General features: G+C 36.4%; 1 protein-coding gene across 1 annotated transcript in view; it reads right to left on the reverse strand.

Annotated features, from left to right (window-relative positions):
- Nucleotides 1-4780: 4780 nt before the first annotated feature.
- Nucleotides 4781-20637, reverse strand: part of FYB1 (FYN binding protein 1) — a 155083-nt gene continuing 139226 nt past the window's right edge. The window contains exons 16-19 of the mRNA XM_039244290.1: nucleotides 19456-19618; nucleotides 9988-10021; nucleotides 7717-7748; nucleotides 4781-6937 (exon numbers count right to left, since the gene is read on the reverse strand). Coding sequence (XP_039100221.1) covers nucleotides 6915-6937; nucleotides 7717-7748; nucleotides 9988-10021; nucleotides 19456-19618 — 252 coding nt within the window. The 3' untranslated portion in view covers nucleotides 4781-6914. The remainder of the gene's footprint in view (nucleotides 6938-7716; nucleotides 7749-9987; nucleotides 10022-19455; nucleotides 19619-20637) is intronic.

The following is a 20637-nucleotide window of genomic DNA, read 5'->3' on the forward strand; positions in this document are numbered from 1 at the left end:
AATCATGACCTGAAATCAGGAGTCAAACTTTCAACCAAATGAGCCATCCAGGCACCCCAGTACTTCAAACATTTTAAAGGATACATACATATGTAAGGAAAGTATAAAGAAATCCAAGGCAATGGGAAACACCAAAATCAGGCACTGGTTTTCCCAGAGAAGGAGGGAAGGAAGGAGTAAAATGTAATTGGGATGAAGTACCCATGGATCTTTTAATGTACTCATTGTATTTTATTTAATGAGAAAATTGACGTTTAGAAGAGGACTGAGGGAGTAATACAAAACTGATATACTATTTTTTGTCGACTGAAAAATTAAATATTCAGCAAAATCTATCTTTAGATACTAAGAAAGTTTAAGGGGCATTTATGACGGGAAAGAAACTGTCATTAACTTTCGGTCATAGCTTAATTTCACAAGAATATTGCCTGTCTGTTTACCACCTTAATTTTTAAAAATATTTTACTTATTTTTGAGAGACAGAGAGAGACAAAGTGTGAGAAGGGAAAGGGCAGAGAGACAAAGGGAGACACAATCAGAAGCAGACTCCAGGCTCTGAGCTAGCAGCACACGGAGCCTGACGTGGGGCTTAAACTCATGAACCATGAGATCATGACCTGAGCTGAAGTCAGATGCTCAACCAACTGATCCACCCAGGTGCTCCTCACCTACCATATACATCAGATGAGGTTTTAGCCTGTCGGTAAAAATGGAATCCATTTTCAAAGGCTAAACATTTGTTATCTTTTGATAGCAAAGGTATTACAAATAAATTTTTCATAAGTTCCAAAGGCAAATTTGAAAGTGGAATTCCTCCTTTTCTGGCATAATAATAAATCTTATCTTATACAAACCACTGCAATAAGTGCAGAGCACTCTAACTGACTAGTTTGAAGGAACAATTCTTCTCGGAATATGTGAATTCTGGTATTTTAGTTAAAGGGTCAGTCGCAATGTTGTTACCGTTTTTTTTTTTCTGAAGTCATTATAGATTTTATAACTTATTCTCTAAATTCAACATTAATATATATTTTAGACTTACAAGTCTCTCTCTTGAAACTGGGTTCTGTACTTTATTCGACACTAACATTTCTGTTTGCCATCTGCATCAAGATTAAAAAGAACCAACTATTTTCCTAATTTCTGGCTTTTTTGATTCTCACTAAGAATTTTCATGCTTTTTTGGGGTGCCTGGGTGGCTCAGTCAGTTAAGTGTCTGACTTCAGCTTAGGTCATGATCTCGTGGTTTGTGAGTTCAAGTCCCAGTCCAGCTCTGTGTTGACAGCTCAGAACCTGGAGCCTGCTTCGGATCCTATGTCTCTCTCTCTCTCTCTGCCCCTCCCCTGTTCTCTCTCTCTCTTTCAATCTGTCTTTCTCAAAAATAAACATTAAAAAGAAAAAGAAAACAATTTCCATGCTTTTCGTCATTATTATTATTCATGAATCGGAAGAAGTGTGTATCATACACATGGAAAGCAGGATATCACAATAATAAGATCTTGAAACTTGAGCAAAGCATATATTACATCTAAGTTGCATTTCTTCTGAGCCTGATTTGGTAAGGTTGACGTAAGGTTTAAATAAGACAAGGCTCATAACACTTAGCATAGTGTCTAGCATGTAGTAAGTATTCAATAAATGCTAATAGATGGTGAGGATGACAGTGACAATGTAGCCCATAAAATGAATTGACTCAAATGATTTTACCTTTTGAATAAATGAGTGAGACACATAGAGTAATAATAAATAGACTTAAAATGAACATTCATCTTTCAAATGCCTCTCAGCATACTTACCCAATGTAAAATCTGGTGACTTAGGTGACATTGCTACTGAAATGATTCAAGGTGCTCACAGGACCTTGACAAGCTGAGACAACGCCTTAATGATGTAAGAAAGGCCAGCTTCAGTGTTTTGTCCATAATATATACATTTTTGTATTTGATGAGAGAGCCCACTATTTCTGCAGAATTTTTTTAAAAGTTTATTTTGTGTGTGTGTGAGAGAGAGAGAGAGAATGAGAGAGAGAGAGCGAGTGAGCGAGAGAGAGAGAGAGAGAGAGAGCATGAGTGCACACAAGTTGGGGAAGGGGTGGAGAGAGAGAAAGCAAGAGAGAATCCCAAGCAGGCTCTGGCATGGCACAGAGCCCCATATGGGGCTTGAACTCATAAATTGTGAGACCGTGACTTAAGCTGAAACCAAGAGTTGGACATTTACCCAATTAGCTGTCCCCCTCCCCCCACCAGGCGCTCCTCTGCAGAAAATGTACTTCTCATCTATCCCTGGTCACTTTTACCAGTAGGTGGGTGCACACATCCCTCAGCTGTGTAAGAATTGACTGCTGAAACTCACAGCTGCACCTTATTGGAGAAAATTTGTCTCAGCCCAAAGAGGCAGTGTTACCCACAGTAACAGGAGCTTGAGGTTGAAGAGGAAGACTGCGGTTGCCAGTGACTGCTGATGGGAAGATGCAAGCCCTGCTCCCTTGTCTCAGAGTGTCTGACTCAGCCGAGCCATTTCTGCTCCAGCGTGTTCTTTTGGGATCAGACTAAGCCTGGACTGCAGCGAGATCCACGTCTTTACGCAACTCCTTCCCCTGTGCGATCCTGCTTCCTCATTTTTACAGATTCAGAGCCCCCTCAACAAATCCCTCACACAAGAATGCTAGTCTGAAGCTCTGCTTCTGGAAAACCCAGCCCAAGACACCTTCTGAGTATGTCTGTTTCTACAGCTACATCGGTAATAGGAGAAAATTTTCTGTTGTTTCTCTTCTGGACAAATGCACAAAAATCTTTAATACTTTGTGGTTTTGGTTTTCTAGTCCTGTATATTTATTTAGATCTCAGAGGTTGGTCACCATCGTGAAACTCTTTTAGAACTATACATATTAAAGACAAGAAACCAAAAAAAACACAACCAAACAAACAAAAACCACCCAAACAAACAAACCAACAACAAAAGATAACAACAAAAACAAACCTCTGGTGCCCTGAGGCATGTGGGTGGCAACAGCATTTCAGTGTTTTTCTTTTCTTTCTTCTTTTCTTTTTTTTTTTTCAGTGCTTTTCTTAACACAGCTACTACCATATAGGGTGAAGCTCTGACAAGCATATCATGTTAGCTAAAGAACAACAACCTAAATTTCACCCTAACTTAACAAGTTTTACTTTCAATATGTCTTCTAGAGATGTGATGAAGACTCAAGCCTCCACACCTGATGACTTGTGTAAGGTCATGAATTTGAAAGGGAAGAGACAGTTCACATGTCTGAATAAAGTTCTTCATTAACTTAATTAAAGGTTTTGAAAAATGTTACAATATCTCAAAATTACAATATCTCTAAGATCTGTTTCTAATTACTGAGATGAGAAGGTAGTCATAGAAGGTATTTCTTTGCTCTTCGTTAATAAGAACCTGGCCACCAATAGCCTGTATTAGCTATTGAATATTATTCTTAGTTGGGCAGGTCTGACACACCACAATTTGGCTTTACATTTCTATTCCAGGCCATGGCATTTGCAACATATCAGATGATAAGGAGTTCGTGTGCAAGCAGTATTAGTTTTTTATGATTATATTCCTGTTAGACCTCTCAATGGTGTTCGGTGCTTCTAAGAGAAATGGAATCTGGCTGTCCTAGACACTAAATAAGGTCTGTCCATCACTCATCCCCACAAAAAGCCTCCTTATTTTTGGCAATTGGAGAGCTATAGTGTGGCCTGTGCTTCATCTGATTTATTTCCCGTCATGAATGGCTGATGTTGCAGAAAAATGGAAAAAACTATGTGCGAGAGGAAATAGGAGAGAGGGCCAGGGAAGGTTGGGGGAGCCATTGGAGAGCAATGCAGTCTGACCCTAAAGAGGGGGGAGGGAAGAATGTTAGGAAGAAGCATCTCAGAGCATTATGCAGGATAAGGAAGTTTTAGCAAGGCTGTTGGGGAGTCCTCAAACCATAGCCCCACTACCGGAGGTCTTCTGTAGCTTTCAGGAACAGGACTGCCATGCTCAGTCATTGGCTAGGAGCAGTCTGTGGGAAGCCTGGTGTTGGCACAAGTGTGGTGATGGGTTTTAGAGTGTAGAAGGCAGGATCTATGGTGAATTAAGCTCCCCATAGTTGGGGGTCTTTGAGGCACATTCTTCTGGTTGTCAGATGTACCCTACCATTTTAAGACAATGAGATGAAAAAAGGAAGATAGAAATGGGCTGTAGGTTGAGAGATGTTTAGATTCAAGGCAAGGTTTTCTGTTGTTTTTTGAATGGGAAAGACTTCATTATGTTTGTAAGCCTAGAGGAGGGAATCTGCACAATGGGAGAAGTTAAAGAAGAGGAAGGGAGGAAGGAAAAGGAAAAAAGATGGGTGGAGAGTTTGTATGTGTGTGTGTGTGTGTGTGTGTGAACGAGAATGAATTAATTGTGAAGGAAGAAAACTCCAGAGAAAGAAAAGAGGAAGAAGTTAGATAAAGGTTGTGGCTTTGAAGAATGACATCGTATTCCCTGGGATAGTGTCTGAATATGGGTTAAGGTTGAACATTGTTGGAAATTGAAGGGAATTGTGCTTGGTAATTTCAATTTCATTCAAAATAGGAATCAAAGTATCGGGGGCACCGGTGGAAGGTTTAGTCTTGAACAGGAGGGATAACATCTTCTGAGGTTAAAACAAAAAGGGAAGATTGTGCTGAGAGAAAGACCTGCAGGAATGGGATCAAAATATGGGAGAGAAAGGCGGATGATCTTAATTTCTTGATAAAGTAGGAGGCAAAGTTATCTGTGGAAGGTATTTTTATTTGTAGCTCTTCTCACATGATGAAATTCCATACATAAAACTATAACAGAAATAATATTTAGCATATTAAAATTAATATGTCAAATATCTTTTATATTAAGGTTTATTTCTATTACATAAATGTTTTGTAGGCATATGTGTGTCTGTTTCTTGGTGTAGAACCCAAAGCTCTCAAATATTCTCTTGATTTAATTCGGAATTTTAAAAACTGACATTGTATTGAATTTATGTTATTCCCAATCAGAAAAAATTACTGGAAATATAGTGTCAGTATACTATGTATATTTGCTACCAGTTTGAACAAAAACAAAAACACTTTTGAACTATGTAATTTAGCATTAAAATAATTTTATCATATGAGCATATACTGGCTTACTCCATTAAAAAGTAGACATCAAAGTATTTCATAATTGGAGAGGGACTTCGACATTACTTGTTTCTAATGTGGGGGCCTCAGACTCCCAAAATCTATAAATCGAGTAATAAAGGTTGATGATTTATTTTGAAGTCTCAATCCACCAAATGGACATACCACTTTACCCATATGAAGGCTGAGGTTACAATTATTTCTTTTAAAGTTTATGTGTTTATTATTTTGAGATAAAGAGAGAGTGTGAGCACAGAGCTTGATGTGGGACTCGATCCCATGCATGACCTGAGCCAAAATCAAGAGTCAGATGCTTAAACAACTGAACGGCCCAGGTGCCCTTGAGGCTACAATTATTTGAAATGATTTCAATTCAGTAGGGTCACTCTTCGAAACCTCCAATGGGCCTTTGCAATATTACAATATGGAAAATGCATTAATCCTCATTTAATCAATGAGCTTTAAAGATACACAAAAGCTTCTGAAACACAAGCTTGGGGGCAGGGGGATGGATTATAAAAGTTTGAGGTAATTGGTATTGAAAAAGTTGGGAAAAACTGCTTTAATCTAATCCTTTAATTTCCAGATGAGCAAATGGGGCAGGGGAGATAAATAATTTACTCAATATCACATCACCATTCATTAGTAGTAGAGCCAGCATTAGGATTTGCAAATTTTGTAACTTGTGAAAAAATTACCTAATGTGGTATTTTCTTGGGTGTTAGGGTTTTGCATCTTGTATCATGGTGTTTAGTGTTCTTAGCCTGTGGAACCTAAGTGCCTCACGTTTTGTTTTGGAGAAGCTTTGGGAATGAGTATGTATGAGTAGGGAACACTCTTGTTCAAACACTAGGCCAACTTTCCAGTAAGGTGGTTAAAAATAAAAGTTCCATAGAGGTAATTGAAAAACAAAAACCTTCAAATGAGTCTTCATAGTAAAGAGGTACCATAAAAGCCTAATTAATTTCAAAGTCCATTCTTCCATTCTTCATTATTTTAGGGTAGTCCTCATTTATATCTACTCTAGTTATAACAGTACTTTAAACAGAGCACATAATTAAACTGTTAGTAGATGAATCTGCAAAAAGAAAACTTATTTTTGACTCTTCTACAGTTTTAATCTTAAATGTCCATACTAAGTTCATACATTCTTATCAAATAATTAACATATATATTCACAATTAACAATCAGGGACAATCTTTATACAAAAATTTTACTACTTACTGCTACAATTTTTGAAAACATTTATCCCCCCAGTAAGGGAGAAGACAGTTCCACCTTCTTAAAGATAGATACTTTGAATAAAGAATGTAAGATACAATCATAATTAGAGGTTCAAACAGTGGGTTTTTTTTTTCATTTTTGTGGGATGTTTTAAATTTTCCTTCCTTATATTTCTTTATTCTTTGTCCTCATTTCTTTAGAGAACACAGTTATTTCTTCTCAATTCTTTTTTTTGGGGGGAGGAGAGGTTGCCTACTGATGGTCTAAGAGAAGTGCCTTCATAATTGTTGCTGAGGCAGAAATGGAATATTTAATAATTCTTGTATCTTATTGATGCAGTCTTCCAAGATGTTAAGACCATTTTCTAAGTCCAAAGTTTCAAAAGTATCTTTCTTTCATAAAGATAATCAGAAGTTTATAACAAATGGAAATAAGTTGTTTTGTGAGTTCATTTTCTGTGATATCCAATAACAGGTCAACTGAAACTCAGACTTCATATTGGCGTTAAATGAACACAGCAGAACGAACATAGCTGAGACCTAGTCATTGTCATAGATGCAACCTGAAAAAAAAGTACAAGTTTCAATATAGTAATATAGAACACATATCTTCTAAGTGTTCTAAGGTTAGAAATGTGGGCAATTCACACTCCTCTGATTTAGGATTTAAAAAATGTAGAAGTAGCTTACTTTATGAAAAACTAGTTAAATGGAAGACCCTATATGTATTTAACTTTCATTGCTCAGTATGCAATCCTAACAGAGTTTCTGGACAGATTTACTCTTTATCAAAATTAGACCCAGGATTATTTTATTTTATCTGGCACTTCATTAAATGTAGTCATTCTAATTGAAATTGAAGATATTAAATATCAGTAAGAATCATAAGTTTAAAAGAAAACTAAAAGACTGCATGATTAACTCTATATATCATTTCAATTGAGATTAATTTTTAGATCTTAAAATATAAATATGTGATGCTAAGAGAATATTAAAAAGTATTACAGGTTATGAAATAAGTACCTACTAATTGGCCAAGTATACATATTTTTGTGTATGCAAGTAATTCATATTAAGATTAATGGTATAATGAAAAATTCAACAATTATTTTCATACCTCTGTTTTCAAAGAAAATAAATAAGATTTTTGTTTGATTTTTAGTCATGTGCAAAGGTAATTTTTTAAAATTATCCCAGGGCATTTACCTTTCCTAACATTTTCAAGTGATTCAAATTCTGATCAGATTGGAAAGCTCTAATTAATCCAGCAAGCTATTTTCAGTATTTGTAAGAACAAATTCACTGTTACTGTTGTCTGTGGTGGATGTCATGTGAGACTTACCATCAGCAATATCATCATAGATCTCGCCATCACTGTAAATGTAGAAAATAATTTTTATGTTAAAGAAAGTATCTTCTTAACATTAAGGAATATTTAGATGAAAGAGTTAATCATATGATTTTATATGACATAATAAAGTATTTAAGGGTGAGAAGTCACATGTTATGTGTTTATAAGCGGGAAGAAATTTCATATTCATCTGTATCATCTATTATTGGCTGGGCTGAATCCTCTGTTCTATTCTAAAAATAACCAAAATCCCACAACTTATTCCGTATCATAGACATACAGAATAATAGAAACATGTCTCAAGAACATATAACGTGCTTTAGCATCTTTGGATCCAACCGTGTGCCTAGCACACAGCTGTACGGGTAAGAAAAGCTTACTAAGCTTGTTTAACTGGAACAGTGGCATGATACTCCACTGCGGGCCCTACCTAATGGATTCTTTTTTTTTTAATTTATTTAAGTAATCTCTACACCCCACGTGGGACTTGAACTCATGACCCTGAGATCAAGACTCACGTGCTCCTTCAACTGAGCCAGCCCATGGATTCTTTATATTTGTTAATATCAGATTTGTGCTTTTACTTGAATTTCAAATGTTGAATGAAATAGAATACATTTGGCATAGGAAATAGGTACATCATTTTTGCATGTTTCTAGTTATAATTTGTAAATATTATTATAAAACATATAAATATTAGTTACAAAATGAGTAGCAAAGATGTGATTAGTATGATGATTCTTATGTCATATAATTCTCAACATATTTATGGTTATGGGCTGCATGCATAATAATAGTTCTGGCTACTTTTACATATTTTGGTTTTACTTGGTCCTGCATCTTTGTGAAATATTCTATTCTACACATCTACTGAGTCCCTCCTATGTACTATGAGATATAAATATGAGTGAGATACGAGCTTTGATTTCAAGAAGCTTAGAATCTAATTGAGGAAATGATGATATACAAGTAATTAAAATAGAAAGTATCACAAATGCTAATATAGCCTTGAAATGTAGGATACAGTTTCAAAGTTCAGAAATACAAGGTGACTGTCCCTTAGACCAGACCCGCTTTGGGTTCCCATACTGCCTCTGTGCTTTTATCATGGAAGCATCAGCGGGCCCCCCAAGTTGCTGGCAACTATGTCTTCTCTTTGGATCCTCTGAGATTGAGGGAGGGTTTAGTTGATGGAAATCTGATATAAATGTAAAGAGGACAGATTTTCCTATCATTCATTCAGTGAACCAATTAAGTATTCATTCACTTCAGTAGAAGTGAACCAATAGCTGGTGAACCAATAATTACTTAGAGTAACTTTCTAAATTTTCTCTTACTCATCTTGTAATAATCACTGATGAAGATGTGGTCCTATTATTTGCCACACATTCTTTCCTTGAAACTTGTATCTTTCATAAAACAGAAAAGTCCCTTGCCTACCATCGTGATTAAGGTTCTGAGAAAAATAAAAGTATTATCATTGCCTTTCTTTTGATTGTTTACTAGTTTGCCGACAAAGCATTTGACATTGGTTTGTCTCTTTCTGATTGGTGTCCATTGTTTATGGATATACTTTGTGAATCTTCCTCGATGTTATTATTATGCAGAATTCTTTAAATTTTTATATTGGCATATGACCTGATAATGGAGGTCATTTCTTTCACTGATATACTTGGAACAGTGTCTTATAACATTTGAGGGTGGGACTCTAACAGCATACTGGTAACAGACTGTGACAATGTCTTATTCATAATAGAAGAATCATTGATGACTATCTTTTTTTCTGACATGCTTCCAAAAAGCAACTTAATACTCTACAATGCCTAGTGTGAGTAAAGAAAAGCCCTCAGTTGGGGACCAAATTACTAACAGATGACATTAGCACCTATTGTGTAGACACTAATTAGTCCCTGATTAATTCAATTCAACCAACTGCATTAATCAATTAGTGAAAGGCAAAATATTTATGAAAATGTTAGTGGTTTTGACCTGTCTCCGATGTTTGCCATGTCTGTCTCCTATGAATGTGACCTGTATACTCAGGAATGAGAAGGGTTCTTGTCTACTTAAAAGAGTGACACTTTATGAAAACCTTAACTTTATTATGAGAACTACCATACCGACATTAGTATAGCATATTATTTGAAAATCTATTTATGATAGTTTAGTAGGTTATATTATTTAAATGATATTAGAAATCTTTCTTAAAGAAAAGCATAACATTATTTTTATAAGTATAGTAGTAGAAGGAGATGAGCTTACTTATCCACCAAGTAACTCCGAAGAACATAACCATCTATGAAAAAAAGAAAATAAATTTTATTAAGAGTACAGAATTGAAAAATCTTTACTGCTTCTTTTAAGAAAGTGACACAGAATTGAATAATTAATATGTTATGGTGTAATGTGATATACTGAATAATTATATCTATCTCCAAATATGGCCTATTTTTCTTATATGTGTCCACTTTTCTCTCCTTCCTTTCTTCTCTTTTTCTAACTTTTCTCTTTCTTTCCTACAACTCTCTTTTCCTCCATTTATAATCTTTCCCCTTAAAGAGAAACAAATGATCTTAAAGCTACTGCAGGTTGGGGCGCCTGGGTGGCTTAGTTGGTTAAGGGTCCGACTTCAGCCCAGGTCATGATCTCACAGTTCGTGAGTTCGAGCCTCGCATCAGACTCTGTGCTGACGGCTCAGAGCCTGGAGCCTGCTTCAGATTCTGTGTCTCTCTCTGTCTCTGCCCCTCTCCTACTTGCACTCTGTCTCTCTCTCAGAAATACATAAACAGTAAAAAAAAAAAAAATTAAAAAAAAGCTACTGCAGGTTGACGCATAAGCCTCTTCCAAATTTTACTATATTTCTCCAAGCCGTTAGCCATGTGGCCCAGTCTTGTGAAGAATATGTAGTTCCTCTAAAAACAAAAGTAGTTTATAAATAGGTATTTCAAATACCACCAATCAGAACTTCAACTTATAAATGTTATTATATTGAACAGAGTCAAAATCGTGTCCAACTCCCCTTTCAGATCAGCAACCTGGTGATTACTTGGGGAGGGGGGTATTTAATGGTTTTCATGTTCAGCGTGGAAGATACTCCACCATTGCTTTTGCCATTTGACAGTGTCAACATATGCATTTTCCATTTTTGTGAATCAAATAATTATTTTTTAATTAAATTTAATTTAATTTTTATGGAGTGTCAGAGAGCAAACCAGAGTGGTAGAAAGCGAGAGAGAGAGATGGAGAGAGAGAGAGACTCTTAAGGAAGTTCTACACCCAGTGCAGAGCCTCACACAAGGCTTGATCCCATGACTCTGAGATCATGACCTGAGCTGAAATCAAGAGTCAGACGGTCAACCAACTGAACCACCCAGGTGCACTCCCTCCTTTTTTTAAATTTAATTTTGTTTTTGAAACAAATCATTATTTGAAGATCACATACCAGGCAATCTAGTGATTCCCTGTTAAATAGAAAATAGACCCATTTTATGTAGGAAAGCAAAGATTTTTTTTGAGCACATTATCTTTGCTCCTATTGTGTAAATTAATCCTAAGAAAAAATACAAATTATTTTTCCTGAAAAAATGTCTGCTGACATTTAATTAGTATTACTAACCTTTGGAACTAGTAGCTTTGGGTTAGCATCTAAACATTACTGTATGCTTGAGATTAGTACCATTTACTGCCTCATCAATATAGCTTCTAAATTCTGTCACTGAATCAGTCTATTGGGCTCGGTCCACTTTAGATCTAAGTTTTATTAGAGTAACTGTGTAAAAAATTATAAACCAGGAAGCTCATAGACAAAGATTAATACAAATGATAATGAACTTACTTAAACACACTGATGTCATATTGCCATTGACTTAACATGCAAAAACCTTTTTTTTTTTTAAAAAAAGCAGGGATCACACAAGTGAAACTCTAGATTAAACCTTAAGAAAATGAACTTTTCCTTGAAATATTCCAGGGTAAAAAGAACTCCAGCAAAATATTTTATCAAGAAATTCACCGCTTTTTTAGGAAATATTTTTAATGCTTATTTACTTTTGAGAGAGAGAGAGAGAGAGTGAGCACGAGTTGGGGAGGGGCAGAGAGAGAGGAGGATAGAGAATCCAAAAGAGGCTCTGAGCTGTCAGCACAGAGCCCAACATGGGGTTCGAACCCATGAACTATGATATCATGACCTGAGCTGAAGTCGGATGTTCAACCCACTGAGCCACCTAGGCACCCCAAGAAATTCACCACTTTTTAATGAAAACTTTATTAGAATGCTATTTGGAAAAGGAAGAATCAAAGTTCTCTTAGAATTCCTGTAGTATGGAAACAATGTAGCATGTGTCAAAATGATAAAAGAGCAATAATGTAATATTTTACTCAGAGTATGAAAAATTAGACCTTGTTATACCTTCCTTTTTATATTTCAGTTAAAGCAAAGTAGCAAAAATTATTAATGTAAGAACATCTAAAATTAATATCCTTGGTTGCCTTTGATATCCCAGTTCTTTTATCAATTTCATGTTAACAGACTTCTAAAAAAATTAAGGTATATATCACAATTTAACATACTTTTTAAAGGGGGATAACCTTGTCTCTAACAGATTCAGTTTGATGTGTGCTTCTCTCAAAATAGAAAATCCCTACAGATAACAAGGTTTTAGAAGAAATTGTGGATTGTATGTCAGGGTCCCAATACTTGAAATCTGTCTTTACCTTGTACTCATGTTTGGGGCTGAAACAAAATGTGAATAGTTGGCTATAGACAGTAATGGTCACAAACTTATTCTCCCTCAATAGTTAAAATTGGTGGTTCTGCTTTTGTTTTGATATTTTTTTCTTAGAATAAACTGGGAAATAGGAGTGCCTGGGTGGCTCGGTTGGTTAAGCGTCCAACTCTTTGTTTTGGCTCAGGTCATGATCTCATAGTTTCATGACTTTGAACACCTCATCGGGCTTTGTGCTGACAGCGCAGAGCCTGCTTGGGATTCTTTCTCCCTCTCTCTCTGCCCCTCCCCTGCTCACACTGTCTCTCTCTCTCTCAAAATAAGTAAGTAAACATAAAGAAATTTAAAAATTGGGAAGTAAAAGAATACAATAAGTGTTCTCATGACATATTCATGTTTAAATTAATAATTTAAAAATAATGACATGTATGGGCTGAAGCTTTTAACAGTGGAGGTAATCTCATTCTGAGCTGTTCAGGCTTTGCAAAGTCTCTGAACTAAAATTAGAAGATACAAAATTAGGAAAATGTATAAGAGATTATAAACTGCTGCCAGAAGTTGGACTGACTCCAGCATTGAATGTATTTGTTTTTTTAAAAATCTTTTTTATTTAAATCTTTATTTAATCTTTATAAGATTAAAGGAAATAAAGAACAAAACAAAGAGAATATAATCACCATTTTTAGAAATTAAAGATTTCTATTTTCTTGTGCTTTTAGGTAATATACTTTCAAAAATTCATTTATGCTAAAATTTAAAAGTAAGCATTAAACAGTCCTTTACATGACCAAAGTTAACAACTCATGATTTACGACTTAATAGCCTGTCTTCACAAAATGAATTATAAAATAATAATTCTTTTAGATTCTAAAACCTCCGTTACATTTCCTACTGTATCTTGCCTGTCTGAGAGCTCTAAGGAACGGCTTTCTCTTTTGTTGAATGCTCTGATGTTGCTGTTGCTTGTGTATGTAAGATATATAAATATGAATGATTGTGAATATTATCTAAGAAACATGTATCAAGAAGATGCAGTGTGGGATATATTGTACTGCTCTCTTCTAGCTTTCTGAAATGATATGATAATTTGGGGCTCATTAGCTCTAAAATTACTATTATATAGCATCTTTACAGGGTTAATGACTATTAATACAGCACAGGTTTTGATGTCTAGTACCTTTAAAATTCTAAAACTTCATTCTCTTGAAAGCATGATTCATGACAGCGTCAAAACAAGTGACTTACCCTGAATTTTTATACTTTATATAATCTCTCCATTATAGTCCCTAGAAATAAATTTTTGGCAGTAGAAAAATGATCTCTTTGCTTAAATGTTCCATGTACACCCATCATAAGAAAATTAATGAAATATACATAGGAAATAAGCAAAAAAGTCATCGTGTCTCTGTACCATGTAGAATGGCCACCATGTTTCCTGTGCGTGCTGGCATACCAAGGATTCTCACACGTAATATGAAATTATTATTTGGAAACTTCACATTCATACGGCAGAACAGTGGCTTGAAAGAAGTGTTCTGAAATATGTGGTGGGTTAGAGCTAATGGAGAAAGTAATACCCACGCCCTACGTGTGCCAGTTCTCAGCACTGACTCACTTTGAAGAAGGGTGCTGTGAGGGGCGCCTGGGTGGCTTAGTCGGTTAAGCGTCCGACTTTCACTTAGGTCATGATCTCGCGGTTGGTGGGTTCGAGCCCCGCGTCGGGCTCTGTGCTGACTGCCAGCTCGGAGCCTGGATCCTGTTTCCGAGTCTGTGTCTCCCTCTCTCTCTGACCCTCCCCTGCTCATGCTGTCTCTCTCTCTCTCTCTTAGAAATAAATAAAAATATTAAAAAAAAAAAAAAGAAATTTGAAGAAGGGTGCTGTGAATAAAATTATGAAAGAAATACAAAATCATCTTTGGAAAAGTAGAAAATACCTTCATTCTAATGTTTCCAATTTTTTTACTTAGTAATAAGTTTAAAAAGTAATTTTTTTATTATTTCATTTGTTCTGAGCAAGTCCAGATATAAGGTTAAATTTACTCAACTTGGCTTCATGCAGTTTATAAACAATAAAATCACATTGCATAGATTTTCACAGGCAAATGGAACAATGTCTGACTTCAAGGGAACATGGTCATAATATAACAGACAGAAAAAATAAAACATTGTGTATAAGACTAAATATAAATTATTAGCCTTGTATTATAGAAATGTTCTCTCTCCCTCTTTTCTTTCTCTTTATTTATTTCTAGGGCTTCAAACCAGGAGACTTTTAAAATTTCTGAATTAAAAAAAAATTTCTTCAGTGAGCATGTTCTACATTAAAATTGAAAACAAAAGAACTCAAGGAAAGAAATCATCAATTGAATTTGAGAGAATCCAAACTCTCTTTGAAATTCCCCTTTCTCTGGTGTCCAAAGGAAATGGAGAACATTTTAACCACAAATAATTCAGTTCATGTCTACTTCTACCCTTTTTATAGAATTTTTTTCTCTAGCGACGGGAGGTGGAAAAACCCAGAGCTTATGAGACACTGAGTTGTGGAATATGTGCAAATATTAGCAAGAAATTCTAAACCTTTGGGAATGTGCCAGAAATACATACTTAAGATCTCAACGCCTCTGTAATATGTATTTCCACAAGTCAGTGGGTGAATTGATCAAATGTGATAATGCTTGTAAAAGTGGCTGGTACTCCCTCCACTCCACAATGGGAAGAGATTATTGTTAGTGCTTTCACCTCTAATTTTTACCATTACAAATTAAGTGAAGTAAACTATGCTTTCTTTTCTCTGATGGATTAAAGAATGGAAAGTAAAGAAAATGTTAGGGTTACCATGGTGTTGGATTGCAAATGCCTTTATGGCAGTCAGATGTAGAAACAAGGAACTGAAAGATTTAAAGTCTCCTAAATGGTACATAACAAGCAAACCACATCACTAAAGCTAAGATGGAGAACTCTGTCTTCTAACAAGTTAAACTATTTCAGAGACTTCTTCCTGTGCATGCCTATATATCAGACTTTCATCTGGTTTTCCAACTGCAATCTCCAAATTGTTACATTCAGTTTAGGAAGCCAGACCTGAGCAAGGTGCCAGGCACCACAGCATGTGTTGGTAATACAATGTTGAGAACATTTCAGAGAAGTTACTCTTAAGCTCAGAGGCTAATAATAATAGATTGAAAAACAGTAAGGACAATTACAGGGACAAAAGCCGTAGCATGGTGGGGCAGAGGAGAAGTCAATTGTGACGGGTGACTGGGGGACAAGGCGTGGATGTGCTCCCAATTTTAGATGACAAATGGATTGTTTTTAATAGACAAGTTGTGGGGGGGGGGGGCACCTGGGTGGTTCAGTCAGTTAAATATCTCACTCTTGGTTATAGCTCAGATCATGATCTTGCGTTATGGGAGATCAAGCCCCATGTCTGGCTCTAGGCTCAGCGTGGAGCCTGCTTGGGATATTCTCTCTCCCTTTCACTCTGCCCCTATCCCACTTGCATGCTCTCTCTCTCTCTCTCTCTCTCTCTCTCAAAATAGATAAACTTAAAAAAAATAGACAGTTATGGGCATTTGAAGTAGAATGAAATAGCATGGAAGGATAAAATATCATAATTTATTCAGGGAGTGACAAGGAAGTGATAATGTCAGTTGGAGATGGAAAATAGTTGATGAGGCTGAAGATAAATCAAAAAGGCTTTATATATTAGCCTAAAGACTTTGTGTTTTTAAAAATAATAATATGAGCTACAGTGTGGCAGGTGGATTGGATGAGGGTAACAGTAAGGTAGACATATCATTTGAAAGGCTATTGCAATAATCTAGATGAAAAAGGGCTCAGTACACACAGTTATCCCAAATCCTATAGACATATATGAAGCATGGATCAGAAAGTAAGGAAATTAAGAATGTCAAGGATCCGGTTCAAGGAATGAATAGCAGGAGGTTTAGAAAAACTAAGAAAAGCATGATATTTGGCAAAATAAACATGAAATTAAGCAGATATGATAATTAAATTCTGAAATAATGCTTAACATGAAAGGCAATAACAGATGCTCCAGGTGGCCTTTCCCATAGACCTTCACCCTCACCACCCAGTGACTTTTGGTTCACTCAACTTTCAACTGACAACACTTGCATTGTTTTTAAACAGATCTGTTTTCTCTGGCTTCCAAAGCTCTTTGTCCACTTGCTCATTATTCTGAATGGCTCACTACTTCCCAGGAGTAGGCTTCAGCTCCACAGGGACAGAAGTTGATGTATAAGCACCCCAATTTATTTTCCACTGGATGGGATGAAACTGCCACTCTGAGTTCCCAACTGGAATTAGTTCTGATTATTCAAGAGGCAACCCTTTCCATAACAAGGCTTTGTTGACTGCCTTTCCTTTCCTGTCCACTTTTCCACTTGGCCATGAGTGTTGCCCAGAATCACCTCCTACATGGGGAAGCCAAGCTAAGACAAAGCCTAGCCACAGAAAGTCTTTAAACAAAAAGCAACAGGTACATAAGAGCTACTGGTATGATTGTCCAGTTTCCATTCTGTTTGAGTTGGGCTCCAAACCACTTAAGGCTTGAATTAGTTTTCAGTGAGCTTAGGGATTGTAAAGTGCATTGGTATCGCACCAGAAAAAAATGATGAAAGGTACTTGGAACCCTTGACTGTTGTCTACCAGCATTTTATGTAATCTTTCCACTTCTCATTTTTAACAGATGATAAATTCTAAGAGGATAGGAGCTCTCCAGTATTCATAGCTGTATTTAGAATTAATGATATCCAAATAGGAAGTGATAGCAGATCACAAAATCACCCAAGTAGTTACTATTCTCTTCATTCTTTTTTTATTTTTTTAATTTTTTTAAATGTTTTTATTTATTTCTGAGAGAGAGAGCAAGCAGGGGAGGGTCAGAGAGAGTGGGAGACACAGAATGAGAAGGAGGCTCCAGGTTCTGAGCTGTCAGCACAGAGCCCAATGTGGGGCTTGAACCCACGAACCGTGAGATGATGACCTGAGCTGAAGTCAGATGCTCAACCGACTGAGCTACCCAGGTGCCACTCTTCATTCTTTTTTAAAAAAATCTTTTAATGTTTATTTATTTTTGAGAGAGAGAGAGAGAGAGAGAGAACAGCAAGAGAGGTGCAGGGAGAAAGAGACACGGAATCTGAAGCAGGCTCCAGGCTCTGAGCTGTCAGCACAGAGCCTGATGTGGGGCTTGAACTCATGGACCATGAGATCATGACTGAGCCAAAGTTGAGTGCTTAACCGACTGAGCCACTCAGGTGCCCCTATTTTCTTCATTCTTAAGGTCCACTGGCTTTTAGGAAGTTAAGAGTCTCCTCCAAATTTCTGTTTCTGGTGCTGTATCTTGCACATCTCTTGTTGATGAGGTCATTTACACCTTTGTAACTCAAGAGTTTGTTCCATGAACCAACAGCATTAATTATCTGGTAAAATGCAGAGTGTTACACCTCATCTCAGACCTACTGAATCAGAATCTGCATTTTTGACAAGATTCCCATGCGATGTGTATGTACTTTGAAATTGAAGAGCATTGCTTTAGATGGGATTTGTTGCGAAAGATAAGAATCTCAGGACAGCCCTGCAGGCAAGATTGGTCTGAAGCTTGTGCCCTGGGGAAAGGGCCACATGACAAGTACTAGGACAATTTTCTCTTGTGAAAAAGCAGAAAAAAGAAAGCAGGCTCACTTAGGTTTATCCTCAACCAGGCACTATTGGTAGTTTAGTTAATTTCTTTTATTTACATAATTTTTAATATGGGTATAAATCCTATCCCACATTAAGCAGGCGTCTTACTTCTCTTATTATGGTGTCATGAGAATTTCTGCACGCTATTATCATAGTCATCATGTGAATATTCAGGCTGATACATTAATCATAACATTTCATACTTTTTACATGTTTAAACTTTTAAATATTTTTTCTGACCTTTGAATGCATAGTTTTTTTCTGCATTTATAGCTATTCCTTGGGGTGCATCCTCACAAATGCTAGTCTGAACGTCAGTTTTGTCTCCTGGAGCACTGTCTACACATTATCTCCAGTGACCTTTGAGTGTTAATACTACACTACTCATGCCTTTTGTCCTTTGTACCCACATTCCATTTTCTCCTTTTAAAAGCCAACCACACCTCCTCCATGATAACTTTAGATCCATTTCCCCAACCTTGAGTCACTGGTTTTATTCTTAAAACTCCCATTTCAGTTCCTGTCCCTGAGTCACCTTCCTGTCATTAAAATTCGACTCAGAGTTTGTGTTTTCCACACAGACTAACCAAGCTGATATGGGGCAGCCACGCTGACTATTCAATTTTAAATGCAGGGCGCAGAAGTTTGAATGACTCTTCCCTGGACTTTAAGTGAAATAAGCTTCCTTTTCAAGTTTGACAAAAACATTGCGATCTGTCAGTTTTCATAGCTGATAAAGTCAAAGAAGACAGGGATGCTCTTGTATCCCTTCAGAAGAGTATGCCGTATTAAGTGCGTCCAAATAGGAAATGAAAATGAGTAAATTTGCAAGGCAGGAAAACTGGGAATTCTGCCTGTGATGTGCTGTACCATTTCAAAGCCAGACCACAGCAAGCGCCACTCACTGCTTTAGCACAGTGGTTCTCACTTAGGAATACTAAGAATAAGCTAAAAAAAAAGTTACATCTGCCACCCCTCAGAGCTCATGACTCAGCAGGTCAAGGGTGGGGCCAGGCAACTGTGATTTTAATACACAAAGGGTTTTCTGATGCTGGTGCATTGTGGGAAGTACTAATTTGGCATAACTTTCGCACCACAGTGCCAAATATAGCAGGTGAGAAACGATAAAGGACCAAAATAAGATACATTGACTTCCGCACTGCAAATTGCTAGTTTCTTAATGTTTCCCACAATTCATAAAGCACAGAAAAAACAAAGTTAATGAAACAGGGTGATCAGAAAAACGTGTCTGATTATTGAATCCTGGAATGCCATATCAACAGAGTAGGCAGTGACTTACATTTTCCTTCTTCATTCCTGCAGAGAACTTTCGTATCATCAGTGCTTTGAATAACTTCAAGAGATTCACCGGGCTTCACCTGGAGATCTCTGGTCCCCCACCTTTTAGAGGATAATGAGGGTGCAACTTTGGTCGAATATAAAACTCTAATTTCACCATCATACTGGAAAAATAAAAACATTTATATTATTGATTGCTGTGTAAGCTTAAAGTAATCCATTTACCAACAGATCTATTAAGGAAGTCTTTGTTAGGGTGTCTGAGTGGCTCAGTTTAAACATCTGACTTTGGCTCAGGTTATGATCTCACGGTTCGTGAGTTTGACTTGTGCTTCAGGTGAGCTAGAACCCCACTTTGGGTGAGCATGCGCCCAGCCTCAGGTGAGCCCTGCTTCTTTCTCTCTCCTTCTGCTCCTCGAGCGCTTGCACCCTCTCTTTCTCTCTCTCTCTCAGAAAAAGTCTGCCAAACAAACAAAATAATAATGTAAAAGCATTAAAGGAAAATTTTTGAAAGAAAAGCCAGTTATAATCTCACCAAAGTAATACAATCACTATTTTTAAAATTAAAAAAATTTTAAGTGTACATGTACTGATTTGATGCACTCATATGTTGCAGAATGATTAGCACTGTAGCTTTACCTAACATCTCCTCCCTTCACATAATTACCACTTTTTTTGTGGAGAGAACATTTAAGATTTACTCTCTTCACAACTTTCAAGTATATGATACAGTATTGCTAACTCTAATCACCACACGGAACCTCAGACCCCTAAAGCTCATTCATCTTATAACTGAAACTTTGTACCTTTTGACCAACATCTTCTCCATTCCTCCACCCCAGGCTCTGGTAATTATCACTTTACTTTGTTTTTGTGAGTTTGGCCTTTTAAGATTCCACATATAAATGATATTATAGAGTATTGTCTTCTGTCTGACTTAGTGTAAGTGGGCCCTTGGGGGCCATCCATGTTATCACAGTGACAGGATTTCCTTCGTTTTCATAATTAATATTCCATTATATATACATTGTATCTTTTTATCTATTCTATTTTTAGATTATCCTCTTACTAAAGTTCAAAGAACAACTAAATGTAAATGATTATTGCAGCATATATATCACACATGTATGAGAGTTCACTTAATTTGTTATAAAATAAATTAAAATGTAAATTTTGTAGTAAA

This window comes from Hyaena hyaena, unplaced genomic scaffold (genome assembly GCF_003009895.1).
Source record: "Hyaena hyaena isolate Hyena2069 unplaced genomic scaffold, ASM300989v1 scaffold_236, whole genome shotgun sequence".
Taxonomy (NCBI): domain Eukaryota; kingdom Metazoa; phylum Chordata; class Mammalia; order Carnivora; family Hyaenidae; genus Hyaena; species Hyaena hyaena.